This window comes from Salvelinus fontinalis, unplaced genomic scaffold (genome assembly GCF_029448725.1).
Source record: "Salvelinus fontinalis isolate EN_2023a unplaced genomic scaffold, ASM2944872v1 scaffold_0579, whole genome shotgun sequence".
Lineage (NCBI taxonomy): Eukaryota > Metazoa > Chordata > Actinopteri > Salmoniformes > Salmonidae > Salvelinus > Salvelinus fontinalis.
Window position 1 is genome coordinate 75,320 of NW_026600788.1, and position 21,661 is coordinate 96,980.

The following is a 21,661-nucleotide window of genomic DNA, read 5'->3' on the forward strand; positions in this document are numbered from 1 at the left end:
AGCAGGGGTCAACTCAGTCCACAGTGGGGCGGTAGGCTTTTGTGTGAATTAGGGCTGACCCCCATTAGTTTACTGGAATGACATGGACCTCGGCATTTATTTATTTTTATTTTTTTTGGCCCATCTCAGTGGACTAATCCATTCCGAAGGCCTAGACGAAAAGCCAATTTGTTTGATCTGAAAATGTGGTCGGAGGCTCCATATGGAAGGTGTGAGGCAATTATGGAGCCTCCAGAGGCATGCAGATGCCAAATTGAGCTCTGTACCACCGCCATGCACCTCTTAAATGTTGTAACGATGCAGAGGGCTCTGTATAGCTCTGCATTGCCATGATTGGTTGACGGTAGTTTGGGCCGGTACATCTTGTATAAACACAAACTCACTTCCTTGACAACTTCCTTCACAACAGCTCTTCACTACTCCGTGAAGCGCAAGAAGTATGAATGCCCTGACTTCTGCAGAGGCCGTATCAGCGTAAATGCTGCACGGCCAATGCAGACGTCGGATTGACCATGCAGCACCCAGATGCACAATGCACTTCTCTCTCCAGAATGAGCTCTCTCCCGCCAATTTGTGCACATTCATTTTTCACAACTTCATTGTGTGAATTGTTTACGGTTGGTAGTTAGTGTATATCCCGTTTCATTACATATATCACCAGTAGTACATTTACTGTCATTAATTCCTATAATTTCTAATATACAAAGTTTGTTTGGTTATGGTAATTTCTGTTAATGTTTCCAATATATTATTATTCCAGTATTCCTGTTCTCATTGTCAGAGTTGACACAATGTTTGCAGAGTGCACAACCTATGCTACACTTGTGAGAAACACCCTTTGGTTTATTTCATTCCATTGAACAGTTTTGTCAATTCAATTTATTCATTGTCTTTTGTTTGGAGCGTTCCTGTCAATGTTGAGTAAGGACACGCATCTGATTGTGCATAGAAGTATATACGCCTGCAAATGTAGGCATATAACTGTGCCCGTTTGGGGATCTGATAGTATTTCTGATTGGCTTAATACACCACCCCTAATGCGCTGTGGAGCTTCTCAAAGTAACGTTTTCTTCACCTCAAACAGCAAGCAAACGGTCTTTTTTTTGTTTTACATCCGTTGAGAATGACAAAAGTTCCTCAATGTATTTGAAAAATCTTTTTTACTTTTTGGTAACCACTCGGCGTGAAAGGGAAAAATGTCATGCTCTGATCCAGTGGAAACATCATAAAATAGGTCTACCTGATTACTCCTTATCAGTGCTTGACTTGGACTTAAATAGGTTCCGGTACTCATTTTGGGTGCTGGTACTGTTTTATATTTAGGTGCAGGAGCACCACAATACTTTTGACATAATATTTGCAAGCATTAGAACATTCTAGGTGCTGCTACTCAGCTCCGGTGAGCTCCTGCCCAAGTCAAGCACTGCATCTTATCCCGTGCGCAAATACCCTACAGCTGTGTCTGTCTCTAGCTCACTGGAAACGCTAAGGGCCCCAGAATATTTTATACAATGTAGCAAGTTCCCTAGCATTAGCTTCCAGCCAGACCAAGTTAATAGTTGATACAATGTTTCAAGTTTCCTTGCAGACAGGCAATGCATAGCCAATGTGATTTACAGGATATTTTTTTATCATGATATTTTCTATCTGCAGGCTGCAATGAAGACATTATTATAAATTAAATGAAAGTCTTCCACATAAATGTGCATAGAATAACTATAACTGGCACACAGATCAGTAGAAAGGGTAAGATAAATTGGCATTCCACATGAGAAAGGTTGCAGACTCCTCGTGTAGCTTATTACCGGCAACTTCAGGAGAGTAACGGACGAATCTGCGAAATCCAGCAGGAGCGAGAGGAGAATGGTTAAGTTTTTTTATCTACTGGTTATCTAGATCTCAGGCTCCCTCTTGAATAATTTGTGTGTTATTTAATCAAACAGTAAGCTTAAAGCATCAGACAAGCTCAATGCATATAGTTGATTTTATTGAAACACATAGGGTGTGTCTTTATATGAAAAAAATGCACATAAAAAACTGTAGACCAATTGATTGGTCGAAAGAACAGATTACTTTTGGTCGACCAAGATTTTTTGGGGCGGGGACTGCCCTAGTGTGAATGCCTTGCTCTTTGCCCAACTGGATACAGAGATAATAATATAAATGGATGATGTGAATAAATTATGTAGTGTGCCATTTTGCTTTTTGATTGAACCCTGACGATGTGCCATGTTGCTTTTTGATTGAACCCTGTGTGTGTGTGTGTGTGTGTGTGTGTGTACAGCTAGCTGCGTTGGCGTGTGGTTTCGTCATGAGGCTGTACGCGGGGATGGCGGATAAGGGCTTCCTCAGGCAGCTCCACCTAGTGGGCCTGGTGGCACAGTTCGAAAGCCTGCTAAGCACCTACAGTGAGTACTCTAGTAGGGTCAAAGGTCAACTGTCTTACACACTGATCTAAGGTCTGTTTTTTCATTTCTACCCCTAACAGTGGAGTTTAGGATTGAGGGAAGGTTAGCTCATCCGAGATCTGTGTCTAAGGGTAACTTTTACCTAAAGGATTACCCAATTTGAAAGGTCCTTCAAGACTAACAAAGAGTACAGGAAGTTGTATAACATGCTTTTATACAGTAACGCACAATTAATAAAAATGGTACCATTTGATAATTGTTTGTACCATTTGTCATAATTGTGCATTACCATGATAGAATGTGTAATGCAGTTTAAAACCATTATATTTACATGATCCACATCTATACCATGGTATAAATTATGCAATACCATGGTCATATTTAGGTACAATGGTAATTTCATGGTAGTACCATCATACTTCAAGGCTAAAACCAAGGTACATTTCCGAGATTAAGATTGTACCATACTGCAGAAAGATTATCTGGTTACCATGGAGAAGGCCTGATTCATTGACTAAAAGTCGCATCAAAGAGATAGAACTTCTACGATCAAGACAAGATTTTTTTTAAATGCCTCAGAAGATAATAAACCACTTTTCACGTAGTTACTTTCTTCTGAACTTGTTTATATTACTTTCTAGTACTTCAAGCTAGTTTACAGAGTATCTAGCTAACCAGCCAGCTAGCTTTGTAGCTATGAATTGTTAATCTTCCATTGTTTAGCTAAGTAGCTAGCTAGTTGATGTTTTCCTTTCGTAACCAGGGCAGATTTAAGCAACAATCCCCTCCCTAAATGCTGTTTACATTGATATCCATACTGAATGAAGCAGTTATGGGACCTCATGGGCACCCTTAACTTTTCACTTAATTTAAGGGGGAACTCACCTTAAAATTATTTGTGCAACTGACTTAAAGTTAAGGAAACTTTTTAAGGGAAATGATAAGGGGAAAACTAACTTTTATGTTTTATGCAACTGGGCCCTATTGCCCGTTTTGTTGCCCAGTGTATTTGTCCTAGTATGACCAGAACAGATTGTCTACTTCAAGTGAACAGGAAGTAACCTCTAATTTACTAATTGGTGTTGCTGTTACAGGTGAGGAGATTGGCATGCTGGAGGACATGGAGGTGGGAATCTCAGACCTGCACCGGGTGGCCTTCAAGATCACCCAGGCCAAGACAGACGACCCCTGTGACCTGCAACCTGTAGTCATCGGCAGGCGGTGAGACTCTATTACCCAGCATCCTTTAACCGGTGGTTTTGTCATTACATGGGAGATTACATAGTGTGAAATAGTTTTGTTTTTTTTAGAAATCAGCTTGGGGACTTCATACATCATATCATACTGTAATACAGAGTAATACATTATTATTGATCCAACTTGGCAAATTGTTTTATCAGCTCTATCAGTTGTATAGCTTTTCATATTCTCTCTTGGACAGATCTCCGTAAACATAACTGGTACCGTATAATCTGTCGGGAAGAAATGGGATGGGTGGGATAATGAGTAGCAGTAGTTCCTGTGTTTGGGTTTTTCGTCACTGGTTATTTGGACAAATCACGATTTCGCAGGTGTCTTTCAAATTTAGAAAGGGGAGTGCGCCTCCCGGGTGGTGCAGTAGTCTAAGGCACTGCATCGCAGTGCTAGCTGTGCCAACAGAGATTCTGGGTTCAAGCCCAGGCTCTGTCGCACCGGGAGGCCCATGCGGCGGCGCACAATTGGCCCAGCCTCATCTGGGTTAGGGAGGGTTTGGCCGGCAGGGATATCCTTGTCTCATTGCGCACTAGCGACTCCTGTGGCGGGCGGGCGCAGTGATCGCTGACCAGGTCGCCAGGTGTACGGTGTTTCCTCCGACACATTAGTGCGGCTGGCTTCCAGGTTAGATGTGCGTTGTGTCAAGAAGCAGTGCGGCTTGGTTGGGTTGTGTTTTGGCGGACGCATGGCTTTCGACCTTTGCCAACGATGAGACAAGTCTGTAACTACTACCAATTGGATACCACGAAAATGGGGAGGAAAATTTAAACAAATTAAATATGGCCTGTAACTTGTAAATAGAGAGGGTTCCGCTCCTCGTTCTGGTTCCGCTCCTCGTTCTAGCATCTCTTCTCTTAACAAGTCAGGACCCAGAACTTAATCGAGCAGCTGACCAATTACATGAGACTTTAGTTCTGGGTTAACCGAGATTAAGCTTTTCCTATTTCACCAATTCTACCTACTGATTGAGGGGGTGTAGATTGTAGTCTACTTATTCCGAAAGCAGTAGACATACTGCAGCGCATTTGGGAGGTAACCAGGGTTGAAAAGTCCTTAAAAACATTTATTTTCCATCTGACAGTAATGAATAGGTTAGCTTCCACATGACTTACAGTGAGACATTTCCAGTTATCCAGGCTAATCTGCTTCAAGTCGATTTAAAACACCTGTATTTGATTGGTCGTGACTCGTATCATCATTTGAAAATATTTTCACTTAAGCCTGACTGTGTTTGTTTAAACAACTGATCCTGTATCTAAGTAACGGGAGTTGCAACACATTTCTCTCAATGCTGACGTGTGCTGTAAACCTGTCAGATGGGTGATACATAGTATTATATGACTATCAGACCAAGCTAATCAGTGCCATGTCAAGGCCCAGTGAAAGTTGTGGACATTGCGTCATCCTACTTGTAACTTCAGACTCCACAAAGCCTCTGTTCAGGCTTGCGCTCAGATATGAAGCGTTAAAAGTGCTTCATAGTTGATATGTGATGCTTTGATGTCCACGCATATCAAATCTCTGTTTATACTTTCTCTTTCACGCTTCGCTCCTCCCTCCCTGCCTCTCTCCTTCCTTCCTTCGTTCCTTCCTAACTTCCTTCGTACCTCCAACACTCTCTCTCTTTCCCGTCCTCCCATTCTCCCTTCCTCTCCCTCTCTCCTTCCCTCTCTCCCTCCCGCCTAACTCCCTCCAGCGACCATTATACTGTAGAAGTGCCATTACCGCGGCTGGTCTTCCAGACGTTACCCCATGAGATGAAAGAGGGAAAGGCGTTGCAGGTTTACCCGGTGCTCTTCAACGTGGGAATCAATGAACAGCAGACAATAGCAGACAGGTACCGGAACACTTTTCTCTTTTACGGGCGAATCATATCTTCAACTTTAGTTACAAATGTTCACTTATTCTCCCATTGACACCAGTTCATGATTAAGGGCTATTTTGACTGAAGTAGTTCAGTCAACCAGCCTTTGCTGATCCCTCAGGTTCTTCGGTTACACACTATGGGAGAAAAAACATTTGTTTTGGATGAGATGATGTTGTCTATAGAGTCATTTCCCATCATGCTCCCAAGGTCATTGTCACCCAGTGTAATGTTATCGCCTTTGGAGCATCGAATAGGATTGTTTCTATCCAGCCAGTAAGCCTGGTTTGAGACAGGATATCGTTGCCTAAGGCTCGCATTCAGAAAGAAACAGCGTTAGTGGTCATTTATTGCAATCATTTCAAGACTGCCAGACCTACGTCACTTCTGGAATGCACACGATCAGTCTCACTGACCCGTAACTTGTACTTTCATTGTGGAGGGGTCTATGGATCTGTCTCCATCCACTAGGACATTCCTCACACGTGATATCTCACACTTGGGTGAATGATGCGCCATGCCATAGAGATCCGGCATTTACAAAATCACACTGATTGCCGTAACGGGGGGTGCTATAGTAATCAACTGACATTCCAAACTGAACAAGCACGTCTCCTGTTCCGTCATAAAATGTGATTCATATATACAGCCTCTCATCAAATCAAATCAAAGTTTATTTGTCACGTGCGCCGAATACAACAGGTGTAGACCTTTTGACCAACAAGGACCTATAAGCTCCGCCCATTGGTTTTTCTGCTAATTAGACTTTTTCCCCCCAACTTTGAACAAGCATATCTCCCATAACGACCTATATCACTTCGGTACTTAAAATGAAATGATGTAATAATTGTCACTAACTGACATAAGAAGGAGCGCTCTGTCATTCGTGGGGGGACAACATGTTTACTGTAGACTTGTTCTCTCTTTCTCCCTGTACAGATTAACTTGTCCTTTCAGGTTCTCTTTCTCCCTGTACAGATTAACTTGTCCTTTCAGGTTCTCATTCTCCCTGTACAGATTAATTTTTCCTTTCAAGTGCTCTTTCTCCCTGTACAGATTAACTTGTCCTTTCAGGTTCTCATTCTCCCTGTACAGATTAATTTGTCCTTTCAGGTGCTCTTTCTCCCTGTACAGATTAATTTGTCCTTTCAGGTTCTCTTTCTCCCTGTACAGATTAACTTGTCCTTTCAGGTTCTCTTTCTCCCTGTACAGATTAACTTGTCCTTTCAGGTGCTCATTCTCCCTGTACATATTAACTTGTCCTTTCAGGTTCTCTTTCTCCCTGTACAGGTTAACTTGTCCTTTCAGGTTCTCTTTCTCCCTGTACAGATTAACTTGTCCTTTCAGGTTCTCTTTCTCCCTGTACAGATTAATTTGTCCTTTCAGGTTCTCTTTCTCCCTGTACAGATTAACTTGTCCTTTCAGGTTCTCTTTCTCCCTGTACAGGTTAACTTGTCCTTTCAGGTTCTCTTTCTCCCTGTACAGATTAACTTGTCCTTTCAGGTTCTCTTTCTCCCTGTACAGATTAACTTGTCCTTTCAGGTTCTCTTTCTCCCTGTACAGATTAACTTGTCCTTTCAGGTTCTCTTTCTCCCTGTACAGGTTAACTTGTCCTTTCAGGTTCTCTTTCTCCCTGTACAGATTAACTTGTCCTTTCAGGTTCTCTTTCTCCCTGTTCAGATTAACTTGTCCTTTCAGGTTCTCTTTCTCCCTGTACAGATTAATTTGTCCTTTCAGGTTCTCTTTCTCCCTGTACAGATTAATTTGTCCTTTCAGGTTCTCTTTCTCCCTGTTCAGGTTAACTTGTCCTTTCAGGTTCTCTTTCTCCCTGTACAGATTAATTTGTCCTTTCAGGTTCTCTTTCTCCCTGTACAGATTAACTTGCCCTTTCATGTTCTCATTTTCCCTGTACAGATTAACTTGTCCTTTCATGTTCTCATTCTCCCTGTACAGATTCGGAGACATCTCTTTGCAAGAGAGGATAAACCAGAGGAACTTTGAGATTTTAGACAGTTATTACAAATCACTAAGCGATAAGGTGCCATCAGAATGTAAGTGCATCAACTGCCACTTCAACATCAAAACATCAGAAGTATATAAATGTCATCAATCATCATGCAATAGTATCCATCTTGCTTTTTTATAGAACACATTTTGGCTTACACTGAGTGTACAAAACATTAAGAAGATCTTCCTAATATTGAATTGCGCTCCCCGCCTTTTGTCCTCAGAACAGCTTCAATTGGTCGGGCATGGACTCAACAAGGTGTCGAAAGCGTTCCTCAGGGATGCTGGCCCATGTTGACTCTAATGCTTCCCACAGGTGTTCAAGTTGGCTGGATGTCCTTTGGGTGGTGGACCATTCTTGATACACACAGAAAACTGTTGAAACCGTCCTGTTGTTGACACAAACCGGTGCGCCTGGCACCTACTACCATGCCCCGTTCAAAGGCACTTTAATATTTTGTCTTGCCCATTCACCCTCTGAATGGCACATATACACAATCCATGTCTCAATTATCTCAAGGCTTAGACATCCTTCTTTAACCTGTCTCCTCCCCTTCATCTACACTGATTTGACAAGTGACATCAATAAGGGATCATTGCTTTCACCTGGATTCACCTGCTCAGTCTATGTCATGGAAAGAGCATAATGTTTTGTACACTCAGTGTAGTTTCATTACAGACATAAGATACAATGTGTCTTTATTTTACAGTTCAACACACACACACACCAGTATTTCCATTTCCCGTCTACCATCGATTCAGCTCCTGTAAAATACACCCATGTGGGTCAGATTTGCAGACAGATACACAACCACAGAGATCTACGTTTGTGATGTTATTGTTGTTGTTCCACACAACAGCTCCTTTCATCCATCTGTCAGTAGTTTCCACAGATGTCCTCATTCTCGTTGTCAGTGTACCGTATCTTTATCTTATCAATACCTGCATCCTGCCTGTCGCATGAATACACACACACACACACACACACACACACACACACACACACACACACACACACACACACACACACACACAACTCCTTCCTGTTACAGCTCGAGCAGCCAAATGAACCAACCAAAGCCAACTCGCGTTTCGTTTCCTTTCACAGGTCTGCCATGTTTTCAAACCCAGACGGACCTGAAAGATTTACTTGGAACCCTGGGCCAGAATGTAGTGACGAAGAAGAGAAAGAATGTGGAGATACTGTGGCTCGCTGGAACGGTGAGGATAGCATAAGATGCATAAAAAGTGGATCCATTCTTACACGTCTGGCTTGACGTCGTTCATGCAAACTTGTCAGCCTGCTAATGTCCCTACTTATGGAGGTTGATTCATTGGTGCCCTGAGGAGAAGTTTTGAACTTGTGAATCCAATGCACCTGCTACAATGAAGACTTCATAAACATATTCGACATCTGGCAGAAGACCATGCAAGGCTCCAAATAATCCTGATCATTTAGGGGAAATCTCCCAGAGAATGGGCATCCGATTACCTAATCACATAGGTAGGCATAGAGAAGCAATGGAAGCTACTCGTGACCGATTTATATCATAAACTGTATCCAGCCAAAAAAGGAGTAAAGGTTGAACACACACATGATTAATAACACTAATGATAAAGGAGTAAAGGTTGAACACACACATGATTAATAACACTAATGATAAAGGCTTAAAGGTTGAACACGCACATGATTAATAACACTATTGATAAAGGAGTAAAGGTTGAACACACACATGATTAATAACACTAATGATAAAGGAGTAAAGGTTGAACACACACATGATTAATAACACTAATGATAAAGGAGTAAAGGTTGAACACACACATGATTAATAACACTAATGATAAAGGAGTAAAGGTTGAACACACACATGATTAATAACACTAATGGTTCCTCTGGTATTTGGCTAATGATTCCTTTGGTATTTGGCTAATGATTCCTCTGGTATTTGGCTAATGATTCCTCTGGTATTTGGCTAATGATTCCTCTGGTATTTGGCTAATGATTCCTCTGGTATTTGGCTAATGATTCCTCTGGTATTTGGCTAATGATTCCTCTGGTAGTTGGCTAATGATTCCTCTGGTAGTTGGCTAATGATTCCTCTGGTATTTGGCTAATGATTCCTCTGGTATTTGGCTAATGATTCCTCTGGTATTTGGCTAATGATTCCTCTGGTATTTGGCTAATGATTCCTCTGGTATTTGGCTAATGATTCCTCTGGTATTTGGCTAATGATTCCTCTGGTATTTGGCTAATGATTCCTCTGGTATGTGGCTAATGATTCCTCTGGTATGTGGCTAATGATTCCTCTGGTATTTGGCTAATGAATCCTCTGGTATGTGGCTAATGAATCCTCTGGTATTTGGCTAATGATTCCTCTGGTATTTGGCTAATGATTCCTCTGGTATTTGGCTAATGATTCCTCTGGTATTTGGCTAATGATTCCTCTGGTATTTGGCTAATGATTCCTCTGGTATTTGGCTAATGATTCCTCTGGTATTTGGCTAATGATTCCTCTGGTATGTGGCTAATGATTCCTCTGGTATGTGGCTAATGATTCCTCTGGTATGTGGCTAATGATTCCTCTGGTATGTGGCTAATGATTCCTCTGGTATGTGGCTAATGATTCCTCTCTGGTATGTGGCTAATGATTCCTCTCTGGTATGTGGCTAATGATTCCTCTGGTATTTGGCTAATGATTCCTCTGGTATGTGGCTAATGATTCCTCTGGTATTTGGCTAATGATTCCTCTGGTATTTTTAGGGACTTCAGACAGTCTTTGGAAAATGAAAGCAGATCTGTTCTGGTTGGAACTATGAGCTTCCTTCTCTTTCCCTCCCTGGTCTCTGGAATTAGCTGCGTCTGAAAAGGAATGTAGTCTGGGAAACATCATATAAGCAGCTGCATAGAAAGTAGTGCACTTTCACTTTTGAAGTGAGAATTATTTTGAAGAACAAAAACATATTTTCATTGAATACTTTTCTTCCCAATTCTACCTCACAGAGTAGTTTTCAGTTATGCATTATGTTTAAAATAGTTTGTTTTTGTTTACGTTATTGAGGTGTTTTTCTCTGCGTCTCCCTTGGTCCAGATCTGCCGGCGGCTGAACGGGATCAGGTTCACCAGCTGTAAAAGTGCCAAAGACAGGACGTCGATGTCTGTAACCCTAGAGCAGTGTGCCCTGCTGAGAGACGAGCACCAACTCAACAAGGATTACTTCATACGAGCCCTGGACTGCATGCGGAGGTGAGAGAGACAAACTCAACTTTGGGGGAGAGGTCTTAAAAGTTATTTCCTGATTTTATAGTAGGGCTCCTCGCGTTCTATCTCCTCGCGTTTTCTCTCCTTGCCTCATTCTCAAAAGGAAGGAATGGGGTGGGAAGTGAACATTGAAGGGGGAAATCTGAGGACTGGAACCTCCAATCTGCTTCACCGCTGCTTGCATCACTTCCCTCTAATGTTTTGAGGTGGTCATGGTGGTGAGTGAATGGGAGGAGGTCTACCTAAGAAATGGACTTTTGAGATTTCCCTTTATGTCTCTGGGCCCTGAAGTTAATTGGGTAACCTGGTCAGGAAAACTCCTGGTCCTAATTATAATAAATTAGGAACAGGAGTAAATTTCCTGACTAAGTAACCGACCTCACTGGGGAAAAACTCCAGGCTCTATGTATGCCAATATTCCCTCATTGTGAAAAGTAACTAATGTCTGAAAGGACAGGGAAAGTGGCAAACATCCTGCTGATCGATCTGTGGATGCCAACTAGCTAATGGAGCTCAGTGGCATGCGCAAACACACAGCAGCACGTCTATCACACTGTTCACTGGCACCACCCATTTCACCACCCCTAGTTGGTATCAGAAGCCCCGCCCTGATAGCCTGCCTCATCCCATCTGACTTGGTCAAAGTTCACATCAGAGCCACGTCGTAGCTTGGCATGGGCCCTGCTTGAATACTTTAGAAATGTGTCATTCCCTCCCTTCCTTCTCTCAAATATCACTGATCTGGTGTGACTGGGTGGGTGAAAGCTACAGTGCTGTATCTAAAGGAACCCATGTTGTCACCTATCCAATGTTGTGAGATCAGTGATAACCTAATATAGCATTTCTACAGCATTTGAACAGGGCCTATAGTGCATCATGATGGCACATTCCCATAATCACCCTCTCTGTCTGTCCTCATGATGTCAGAAGCCCTCAACCATGTGACCTGAGGTTACCCAGAGATGAGAGCGTACAATTTTGTCAACAGAGAATTTGGCAGAAGAACACATGATCACCACAACTTCCTTTTTTACATTTATTTATTTAATTATACCCCCTTTTCTCCCCAATTTTGTGGTATCCAATTGGTAGTTAGTCTTGTCCCATCGTTGCAACTCTCGTACGGACTCAGGAGAGGCGAAGGTCGAGAGCTGTGCGTCCTCCGAAACACAACCCAGCGAAGCTACACTGCTTCTTGACACAATGCCCACTTAACCCGGAAGCCAGCCACACCAATGTGTTGGAGGAAACACCCTACACCTGGCGACTGTGTCGGCGTGCACTGCGCACGGCCCGCCACAGGAGTCGCTAGTGCGCGATGGGACAAAAACATCCCTGCCGGCCAAACCCTCCCCTCACCCGGACGACGCTGGGCCAATTGTGCGCCGCCCCATGGGTCTCCCGGTCGTGGCCGGCTGCGACAGAGCCTGGACTTGAACCAGGATCTCTAGTGGCACAGCCTTCGACCACTGCGCCACTGGGGAGGCCCACCACAACTATCTTAACAGTCAATTGTATTTGGCTAGTGAAGACATCAAAACTATGAAATAACACATCTGGAATCATGTAGTAACCTTGATGATAGCTTTGCACACTCTTGGCATTCTCTCAACCAGCTTCACCTGGAATGTTTTTCCAACAGTCTTAAAGGAGAGGTGGACCGCAGAGTGAAGGAAAAGCAGCCAACAAATGCTCAGCAAAAGTGCGAACTCCTTCGACTGTTGGAAAAACATTCCAGGTGAAGCTGGTTGAGAGAATGCCAAGAGTGTGCGAAACTGTCATCAAGGCAAAGGTTGGCTACTTTGAAGAATCTCAAATATAAAATATATTTTGATTTGTTTAACCCTTTTTTGGTTACTACATGATTGGTTACTACATGATTCCATATGTGTTATTTCATAGTTTTGATGTCTTCACTAGCCAAATAGAATTGACTGTTAAGACAGTATACAATAGTAAAAATAAAAAAGGTGTGTCCAAACTTTGACTGGTACTGTGTCTTAACAGTCAGTTGTATTTGACTAGTTAGCGGTTTTGTCATAAATAATGAAAGTAAATATTCGGTATGTGGTAAAGACAAAGTGGTTGCTTGTACTATACACAAAACACACCCCAAAAGAACTTGGAATAGACTTTATAGACATGTTTTATTCATACAAGCTATTCTTTCCCAGATTTGATGGGCAACTTGACGAGAGTTTGTGGGTGCTTGAGTATCTAAGGAATCTTTGTTTAATCTGTGCACTAACTGTAGAATTTCAGCACTTTGCCCACGAATGGATTGAATGAAATTCAACCTCAAACAAAGAGTGATTATCAGAGCTTGAGAATGGATATGCTTTCCCATGTGTTCCAGTGTCAAGAGGGTTCAGACAGAGTGACACTGGAAGATAGCTGTAGGCTTGACCCGTCTATGCAAAGTTGAACCGGTAACTATCAATCTTCAGTAAATACGTTTAAGACCTGAGCAGCTGTAATTATCAAATCAAATTTGATTTGTCACATGCACCGAATTTAACGGGTGTAGACTTTACCGTGAACTGCTTACTTACAAGCCCTTAACCAACAATGCAGTTCAAGAAATAGAGATAATTAAGTATGATGGATCTTTCTTTCGACATAGTTTTGTCAGAATAGCCTGTATACTGTGCACCACATAATGTAAACGGTCAGTTGAATGTGGCTAGTTAGTGATATTCCCATGAGTAAAAAAGTGTGGATCAAATATCTGGGGAAGTCAAATGCCATTCTTTTGCTTTCAGAAATGCTATCACACCCACTGTCTGCAACTGCATACACTGTGTGTTCACATGTCTAAGGGGGATACCTAGTCAGTTGTCCAACTGAATGTATTCAACTGAAATGTGTCTTTCGCATTGAATCAGAGAGGTGCGGGGGGCTGCCTTAATTGACTTCCACGTCTTCGGCACCCGGGGAACAGTGGGTTAACTGCCTTGCTCAGGGGCAGAACGACAAAGGTAACAGGAGCAACAAAGATACAGCTCAGATGATCACTTAAGCAGAGTCTGAGAGAACTAAGTCATTTCTAAAACACTGTTGGATAACACTGGTTTATGTTTGGAGATAAAGGAGTGCTTTGATAATATCGAGGGTCATTATGAGGCTTGTAGAACCGGTTATGCTGAGACAGTGTTGTGGCTTTGGAGCTGTCCAAGAATAAACCGGCTCTACAACAAGCCTACAACAAGCCTACGGCTATAAAATGTCATCATTAGAGACTGTGCCTACTAATAATTGAAAACTTCAGAGTTAATCCAAATAACTTAACAGATCTTCATTGTAAAGGGTTTAAACACTGTTTCCCATGCTTTTTCAATGACCCATAAACAATTAATGAACATGCACGTGTGGAACGGACGTTAAGACACTAACAGCTTATAGACGGTAGGCAATTAAGGTCACAGTTATGAAAACTTAGGACACTAAAGAGGCCTTTCTACTGACTCTAAAAAACAACAAAAGAAAGATGCTCAGGGTCCCTGCTCATCTGCGTGAATGTGCCTTAGGCATGCGCAAGGAGGCATGAGGACTGCAGATGTGGCCAGGGCAATACATTGCAATGTCTGTACAGTGAGACACCTAAGACAGCGCTACAGGGAGACAGGATGGACAGCTGATTGTCCTCGCAGTGGCAGACCACGTGTAACAACAGCACACAGCACACAGCACACAGCACACAGCACACAACACACAACACACAACACACAACACACAACACACAACACACAACACTGCACAGGATCGGTACATCCGAACATCACACCTGCGGAACAGGTACAGGATGGCAACAACAACTGCCCGAGTTACACCAGGAATGTACAATCCCTCCATCAGTGCTCAGACTGTCCGCAATAGTCTGAGAGAGGCTGGACTGAGAGCTTGTAGGCCTGTTGTAAGGCAGGTCCTCACCAGACATCACCGGCATCAACATTACCTACGGGCACAAACCCACTGTCGCTGGACCAGACAGGACTGGCAAAAAGTGCTCTTCACTGACGAGTCGTGGTTTTGTCTCACCAGGGGTGATGGTCAGATTCGCGTTTATCGTCGAAGGAATGAGCGTTACACCGAGGCCTGTACTCTGGAGCGGGGTCAATTTGGTGGTGGAGGGTCCTTCATGGTCTGGGGCCGTGTGTCACAGCATCATCGGACTGAGCTTGTTGTCATTGCAGGCGATCTCAACATCCTTCTCCCTCAGGTAGTACTCTTCCTGCAGGCTCATCCTGACATGAGCCTCCAGCATGACAATGCCACCAGCCATACCTCTCGTTCTGTGCATGATTTCCTGCAAGACAGGCCATGGCCAGCGAAGAGCCCTGATCTCAATCCTATTGAGCATGTCTGGGACCTATTAGATCGGAGGGTGAGGGCTAGGGCCATTCCCCCAAGAAATGTCCGGGAACTTGCAGGTGCCTTGGTGGAAGTGGGTTAACATCTCACAGCAAGAACTGGCAAATCTGGTGTAGTCCATGAGGAGGAGATGCACTGCAGAATTTAATGCAGCTGGTGGCCACACCAGATACTGACTGTTACTTTTGATTTTGACCCCCCCCCCCTTTGTTCAGGGACACATTATTCATTTCTGTTAGTCACATGTCTATGGAACTTGTTCAGTTTTTGTTCAGTTTATGTCCCAGTTGTTGAATCTTGTTATGTTCATACAAATATTTACAGATGTTAAGTTTGCTGAAAATAAATGGAGTTCACAGTGAGAGGACGTTTATTTTTTTGCTGAGTTAATAAATTCTATTATAATCCACCTTTTACATAGGATGCAAAATGCAGCAGTGACTCTTGAAACCTCGATAAGTTGCGACAACCAGTGTTTACTAGTAGCTAGTTAACCAGCAGCAATCCCGAGTTGACATGCTCCTCTGTGTTGGAGAAATTCTCTTGACGCATCCGTCCGTGCCTGCGTCTGTGCACTGGCCTTTTAACTATACCAAAGCCTAGGACCAAGAGGCAGCCTTTAGTTCCTATGCTCCCAGCCTCTAGAATAGCCTGCCAGAAAACCCGAGGGGGGGGGGGGCGAAACTGTGGACATATTCAAAAGAGATTTTAAAACACACCTGTTTAATTCTGCTTTTCCTTAGTGCTTTTTAGTCTTTCCGTTTTACTGTTATTCTCTAGTGTTTTATACTCTTATGTTTGTTGTGTAGTAAATATTTCCCTTTTTATTTTCACAGTTTTTTATTTATGTTTTAACACTGGGCATTGCATTCATGTCTGAAATTACGCTATATAAATAAAGCTTGATTTGATTTGCTGGTGGTATGTGGCCCCTAGGGGCCCCTACTTAACTAACCCACTGGTTCTTTCTGAATATTCTGCTCTTTTCTCTGACTGACAGTGTACTGCCTAACAGTCTCTGTGGCTTCGAACAAAAATTGGGGTTGAAGGGAATAGACGGCAAGCTATTTTGATATTGGTTGATGACCCCTACAGCTTTTTCCTCCATCACACATCAAGGTTAAGTGTAAGTGGTAAATTAATTAAATCCATGGACTGCTTCCACATAGAACATTTTTGTTGACATAAGAAGGATGGCTCTGTGGAAGCTCCATTAGTTATGAATGGGCCTTGTTTCATCTTGGTATGATTATAGTAATTGAATATTTATATGTTGTGTGGCAACCAACCCTTTGTATTGACGACAGGCTTCTAGATTGACAGTTTAATCGAGACCATGTAAACCATTTACAAAGAAAGTGTAAAGAACCTGGATCTTGAAAGAAAGATATTGGGGGGTAAAAAATGTAGAATCTAGTCTCAAAACCAATCAACATGTTTAAAAAAATATATACATTTTTAACCTTTATTTAACTAGGCAAGTCAGTTAAGAACAAATTCTTATTTACAATGACGGCCTACCCTGGCCAAACCCGGACAAAACTAGGCCAATTGTGCCCCGCCTTATGGGACTCCCAATCACGGTCAGATGTGGTCTAACATGGTATACAGCAAAGAAGTTCAGAACTTTGTTAACTTGCCAAGTTTGTTCTCTACTTTGCTTTACTACTTTCTCTCACCTTGTAGTGACTCATGTATAGACGGGTTGGCTGACAAAGTCACGAAAAGGATGATGTGGCCGGAAGTTGTGTGTTGTTATGATTCTGATAGCTAGCGTCAATGACAAAAAGCTGCCATGTGGGAAACCTTATGTGGCTAGTTGTTATTGACACCATGTCTTGTTTTGAGGTGTTTTGACTAAATATAGTTTGCATGTTGTTAACAGTCTAAGGCAACCACGTCTGTTTTTCCCCATAGTGGCGCATGCGTCGGTTTTATTGCTAAACAACCAACCCCTCCATACAGTATAGTTGTCTGTGAGCAAGTATAGTTGGTTGCATTAACCACAGACATACTGGGAGTATTTATGTTCATGAATTCATTCCCAGTGATACACTTGACTCATTACCATATTTTCCACTGCTGTAGGCATACAGTACAGTGCTTAAAGTAACTACCCAGTAAAAATCTGTTTTAAAAGTGAATCACCTATGAACGCTTATCCAAATAATGTTTTTGGCTCCCCCTTCTCGTATTTGTGGCGAAAGCATAAATAGGAGGAAAAAGCACTTTAAAAACCCCACCTCAAACTTCTCAAACAGACAATTTAAAAAACGCTTGCTATTTCCTCATGAGGAGGATGAGCTGGCCAATTAGCCGTCTAGAGGAGGATGAGCTGGCCAATTAGCCGTCTAGAGGAGGATGAGCTGGCCAATTAGCCGTCTAGAGGAGGATGAGCTGGCCAATTAGCCGTCTAGAGGAGGATGAGCTGGCCAATTAGCCGTCTAGAGGAGGATGAGCTGGCCAATTAGCCGTCTAGAGGAGGATGAGCTGGCCAATTAGCCGTCTAGAGGAGGATGAGCTGGCCAATTAGCCGTCTAGAGGAGGATGAGCTGGCCAATTAGCCGTCTAGAGGAGGATGAGCTGGCCAATTAGCCGTCTAGAGGAGGATGAGCTGGCCAATTAGCCGTCTAGAGGAGGATGAGCTGGCCAATTAGCCGTCTAGAGGAGGATGAGCTGGCCAATTAGCCGTCTAGAGGAGGATGAGCTGGCCAATTAGCCGTCTAGAGGAGGATGAGCTGGCCAATTAGCCGTCTAGAGGAGGATGAGCTGGCCAATTAGCCGTCTAGAGGAGGATGAGCTGGCCAATTAGCCGTCTAGAGGAGGATGAGCTGGCCAATTAGCCGTCTAGAGGAGGATGAGCTGGCCAATTAGCCGTCTACGCGCATGAATATTTTGAATGACCAGTATACACCCACACCATTCCAACACAGAAAAGCTGCTTTTTAACATTAACATTTTTTAGAAGTACAGTGAGTACAAAACATTAGGAACACATTCCTAATATTGAGTTGCACCCCCTTTTGTCCTCAGAACAGTCTCAATTCGTTGGTCCATGGACTCTACAGGGTGTCAGCAGCGTTCCTCAGGGATGCTGGCCCATGTTGACCCCAATGCTTCCCACAGTTGTCAAGTTGGCTGGATGTCCTTTGGGTGGTGGACCATTCTTGATAAACACAGGAAACTGTTGAGCGTGGAAAAAACAGCAGCATTGCATTCTAAGGAATCTTTGTTTAATCTGTGCACCAATTGTAACATTTCAGCACTTTGCCCTCGAATGGATTGAATGAAATTCAACCTCAAACAAAGAGTGATTATCAGAGCTTGAGAATGGATATGTGTTCCAGTGTCAAGAGGGTTCAGACAGAGTGACACTGGAAGATAGCTGTAGGCTTGACCCGTCTATGCAAAGTTGAACCGGTAACTATCAATCTTCAGTAAATACGTTTAAGTACTGAGCAGCTGTAAATATGATGGATCATTCTTTCAACGTAGTTTTGTCAGAATAGCCTGTATACTGTGCGATCAACAGCTCAGATGATACCCCGTTCAAAGGCACTTTAATATTTTGTCTTGCCCGTTCACCCTCTGAATGGCACACATACACAATCCATGTCTCAATTGTCTCAAGGCTTAAAAATCCTTCTTAAACCTGTCTCCTCCCCTTCATCTATACTGATTGAAGTGGATTTAACAAGTGACATCAATAAGGGATCATAGCTTTCACCTGGATTCACCTGGTCAGTCTATGTCATGGAACAAGCAGGTGTTCCTAATGTTTTGTACACTCAGTGTAGATCTTAGTTCATAGAAATCTGGACACACTGGACAGTTACTTTAACATAAAGTACAATGGTAAGTGATAAGTAACACATTGTCCAAGTGTTTGATTTTGGTCCCGAGGATTTTGGCCAACAGCCAGTCTTTTCATGTTGGGCGGCAGGTAGCCTAGTGGTTAGAGTGTTGGGCCAGCAACCGAGAGGTTACTAGATCAACTCCCCGAGCTGACAAGGTAAAAATCTGTTGTTCTGCCCCTGAACCAGGCACTTAACCCACTGTCCTAGGCTGTCATTGTAAATAAGAATTTGTTCTTAACTGACTTGTCTAGTTAAATAAATAGAATAAAATGTTCATGAAGCTTGCTTGACTATCTCTCTGTCAATACATTTACTGCCACTGTTCCCTTATCTTATCCAACATGTATGTCTTGTTTAAATATTGACATAGAATGTACACTTGGGTTCAGTCTAACTGCACAACGGTCTGGTTTCACTATGGCTTGTTCTGGATATGTGGGGGTAAGGCTTATCACATTTCCTGAAGTTTTGTGTTGAGATCTTTAAATGTCCCTTTCTGTTGGCTACATGAAATCAACAGGTGCAACAGAACGCATCCTAAGCTTTGTCAAAACAATTTAAGTAAATAATTGAAAGAGGAGAGATCCACATAAATGATCGTGCCTGCCTCTACTCGCCCCCGCCTCTACTCGCCCCCTTCATACTTCAACTCCTCTCTTCATGTGGGACTTACACTCTTCCATTCATCTTTCCATTTACCCATTCATCCATTCATCCATTCATCCATTCATCTTTCCATTTACCCATTCATCCATTCATCCGTCCGTGCATGCGTCTGTGCTTGCTGGTTGTCTTTGGCCCATGTCAGGGGTCTCTCCTTTACTAACCCACCGGTTCTTTCTGTCTATTCTCTGTCTCACCACCTCCACCTCGCCCCTCGCCCTGCAGTCGGCTCACCCAGGGAGAAGTAGTGTGTCAGTGGGATTCGGACCCCGAGGCGGCGTGCTCTGTAGCGGAGAACAAGCCGGCCTCGCGACACTTCTACCCCATCGCCCTACTGCTCGTCAGCTCACACCTGCTGGTCGTGTGGTTAATTTTAAGTCTTGTTTTTCTGCTTGCAAAATATCAATAAAGTTGCTGACGATGCCATGTACTAACCTTGTGTGCGTCGGATGGTGATTTCTGTCTGTGCAGCTTGTTTTCTGGGAGGGAGGGAGTCTGGAATTTGTGTGATTTCATTGATTTTGCTTTGAAAGGGTAATTGAGTGGATACATAATTTAATTTGTACAATCAAACACAAGCTTTCGACTGTTAATCCGACTAGCAGGCTTGAGGATTGGATGGAATCGATTTAGAATGTAAGGGATTAAGAAGATAAATTCTCTCCGCTAAGACATATTAGCCTTCTCTATTTTCACAGATAACATACTGTTGAACCTTGGAGGGTTTTTTCTCCCGTACCTAAAGCATTGGCCATATAATACTATCAGAAGGACTGGAGATAAACAGTTATCTCTTCATGTCAATGACAGAGAGCTAACGTTCTGAGAGCTAGCATTGCGTTCTGGTTGGCTGCTCTGGCACAGATACCAAAGTGCTAACAGCGTAACTGAAGCCAATCACACTGTTACACACTCCAGTGTAAACTCCAAGCAGCTTGAGGGCACCTTCTTATCATAACCTCCAGTTGACCCCTGTCAGTTGAGGGACCCTCCTCTTCATAGAGACTGTGATTTATTTACTAAGATTCTACATTTAGTAATGTACTACATCTCTTCAATGATTCCTATGTCCTCTGGAATAGTGGACGTGGAACCCCCACTCCAACTATCTCCCCCTCTACTCTAAAGTAGAGCATAGTAGGATTCTGATGAGCAGGGGAAAAAATAGAGCCGTATAAATCAGTAGTGATATGCTCCAAGACACTTTCTCTCCCTCCATTAGACTGCTGTTAGTGTGTTTAGACGGTTAGACTGCTGTTAGTGTGTTTAGATGGTTAGACTGCTGTTAGTGTGTTTAGGGGGTTAGACTGCTGTTAGTGTGTTTAGATGGTTAGACTGCTGTTAGTGTGTTTAGACGGTTAGACTGCTGTTAGTGTGTTTAGATGGTTAGACTGCTGTTAGTGTGTTTAGACGGTTAGACTGCTGTTAGTGTGTTTAGGGGGTTAGACTGCTGTTAGTGTGTTTAGATGGTTAGACTGCTGTTAGTGTGTTTAGATGGTTAGACTGCTGTTAGTGTGTTTAGACTGTTAGACTGCTGTTAGTGTGTTTAGACGGTTAGACTGCTGTTAGTGTGTTTAGATGGTTAGACTGCTGTTAGTGTGTTTAGGGGGTTAGACTACTGTTAGTGTGTTTAGGGGGTTAGACTGCTGTTAGTGTGTTTAGATGGTTAGACTGCTGTTAGTGTGTTTAGATGGTTAGACTGCTGTTAGTGTGTTTAGACTGTTAGACTGCTGTTAGTGTGTTTAGACTGTTAGACTGCTGTTAGTGTGTTTAGACTGTTAGACTGCTGTTAGTGTGTTTAGGGGGTTAGACTGCTGTTAGTGTGTTTAGGCGGTTAGACTGCTGTTAGTGTGTTTAGATGGTTAGACTGCTGTTAGTGTGTTTAGGGGGTTAGACTGCTGTTAGTGTGTTTAGGGGGTTAGACTGCTGTTAGTGTGTTTAGGGGGTTAGACTGCTGTTAGTGTGTTTAGATGGT

General features: G+C 42.9%; 1 protein-coding gene across 4 annotated transcripts in view; it reads left to right on the top strand.

Annotated features, from left to right (window-relative positions):
- Positions 1 to 21,661, top strand: part of inpp4b (inositol polyphosphate-4-phosphatase type II B) — a gene marked incomplete at its 5' end in the record, with an annotated part of 98,500 nt that overhangs the window by 66,126 nt on the left and 10,713 nt on the right. The window contains 7 exon segments of one of the 4 annotated variants that reach the window (XM_055914463.1): positions 2,285 to 2,408; positions 3,503 to 3,629; positions 5,359 to 5,499; positions 7,480 to 7,577; positions 8,642 to 8,754; positions 10,626 to 10,780; positions 19,912 to 20,044. In XM_055914463.1, the coding sequence (XP_055770438.1) occupies positions 2,285 to 2,408; positions 3,503 to 3,629; positions 5,359 to 5,499; positions 7,480 to 7,577; positions 8,642 to 8,754; positions 10,626 to 10,780; positions 19,912 to 20,044 (891 nt within the window). 4 annotated transcript variants of the gene reach the window in all.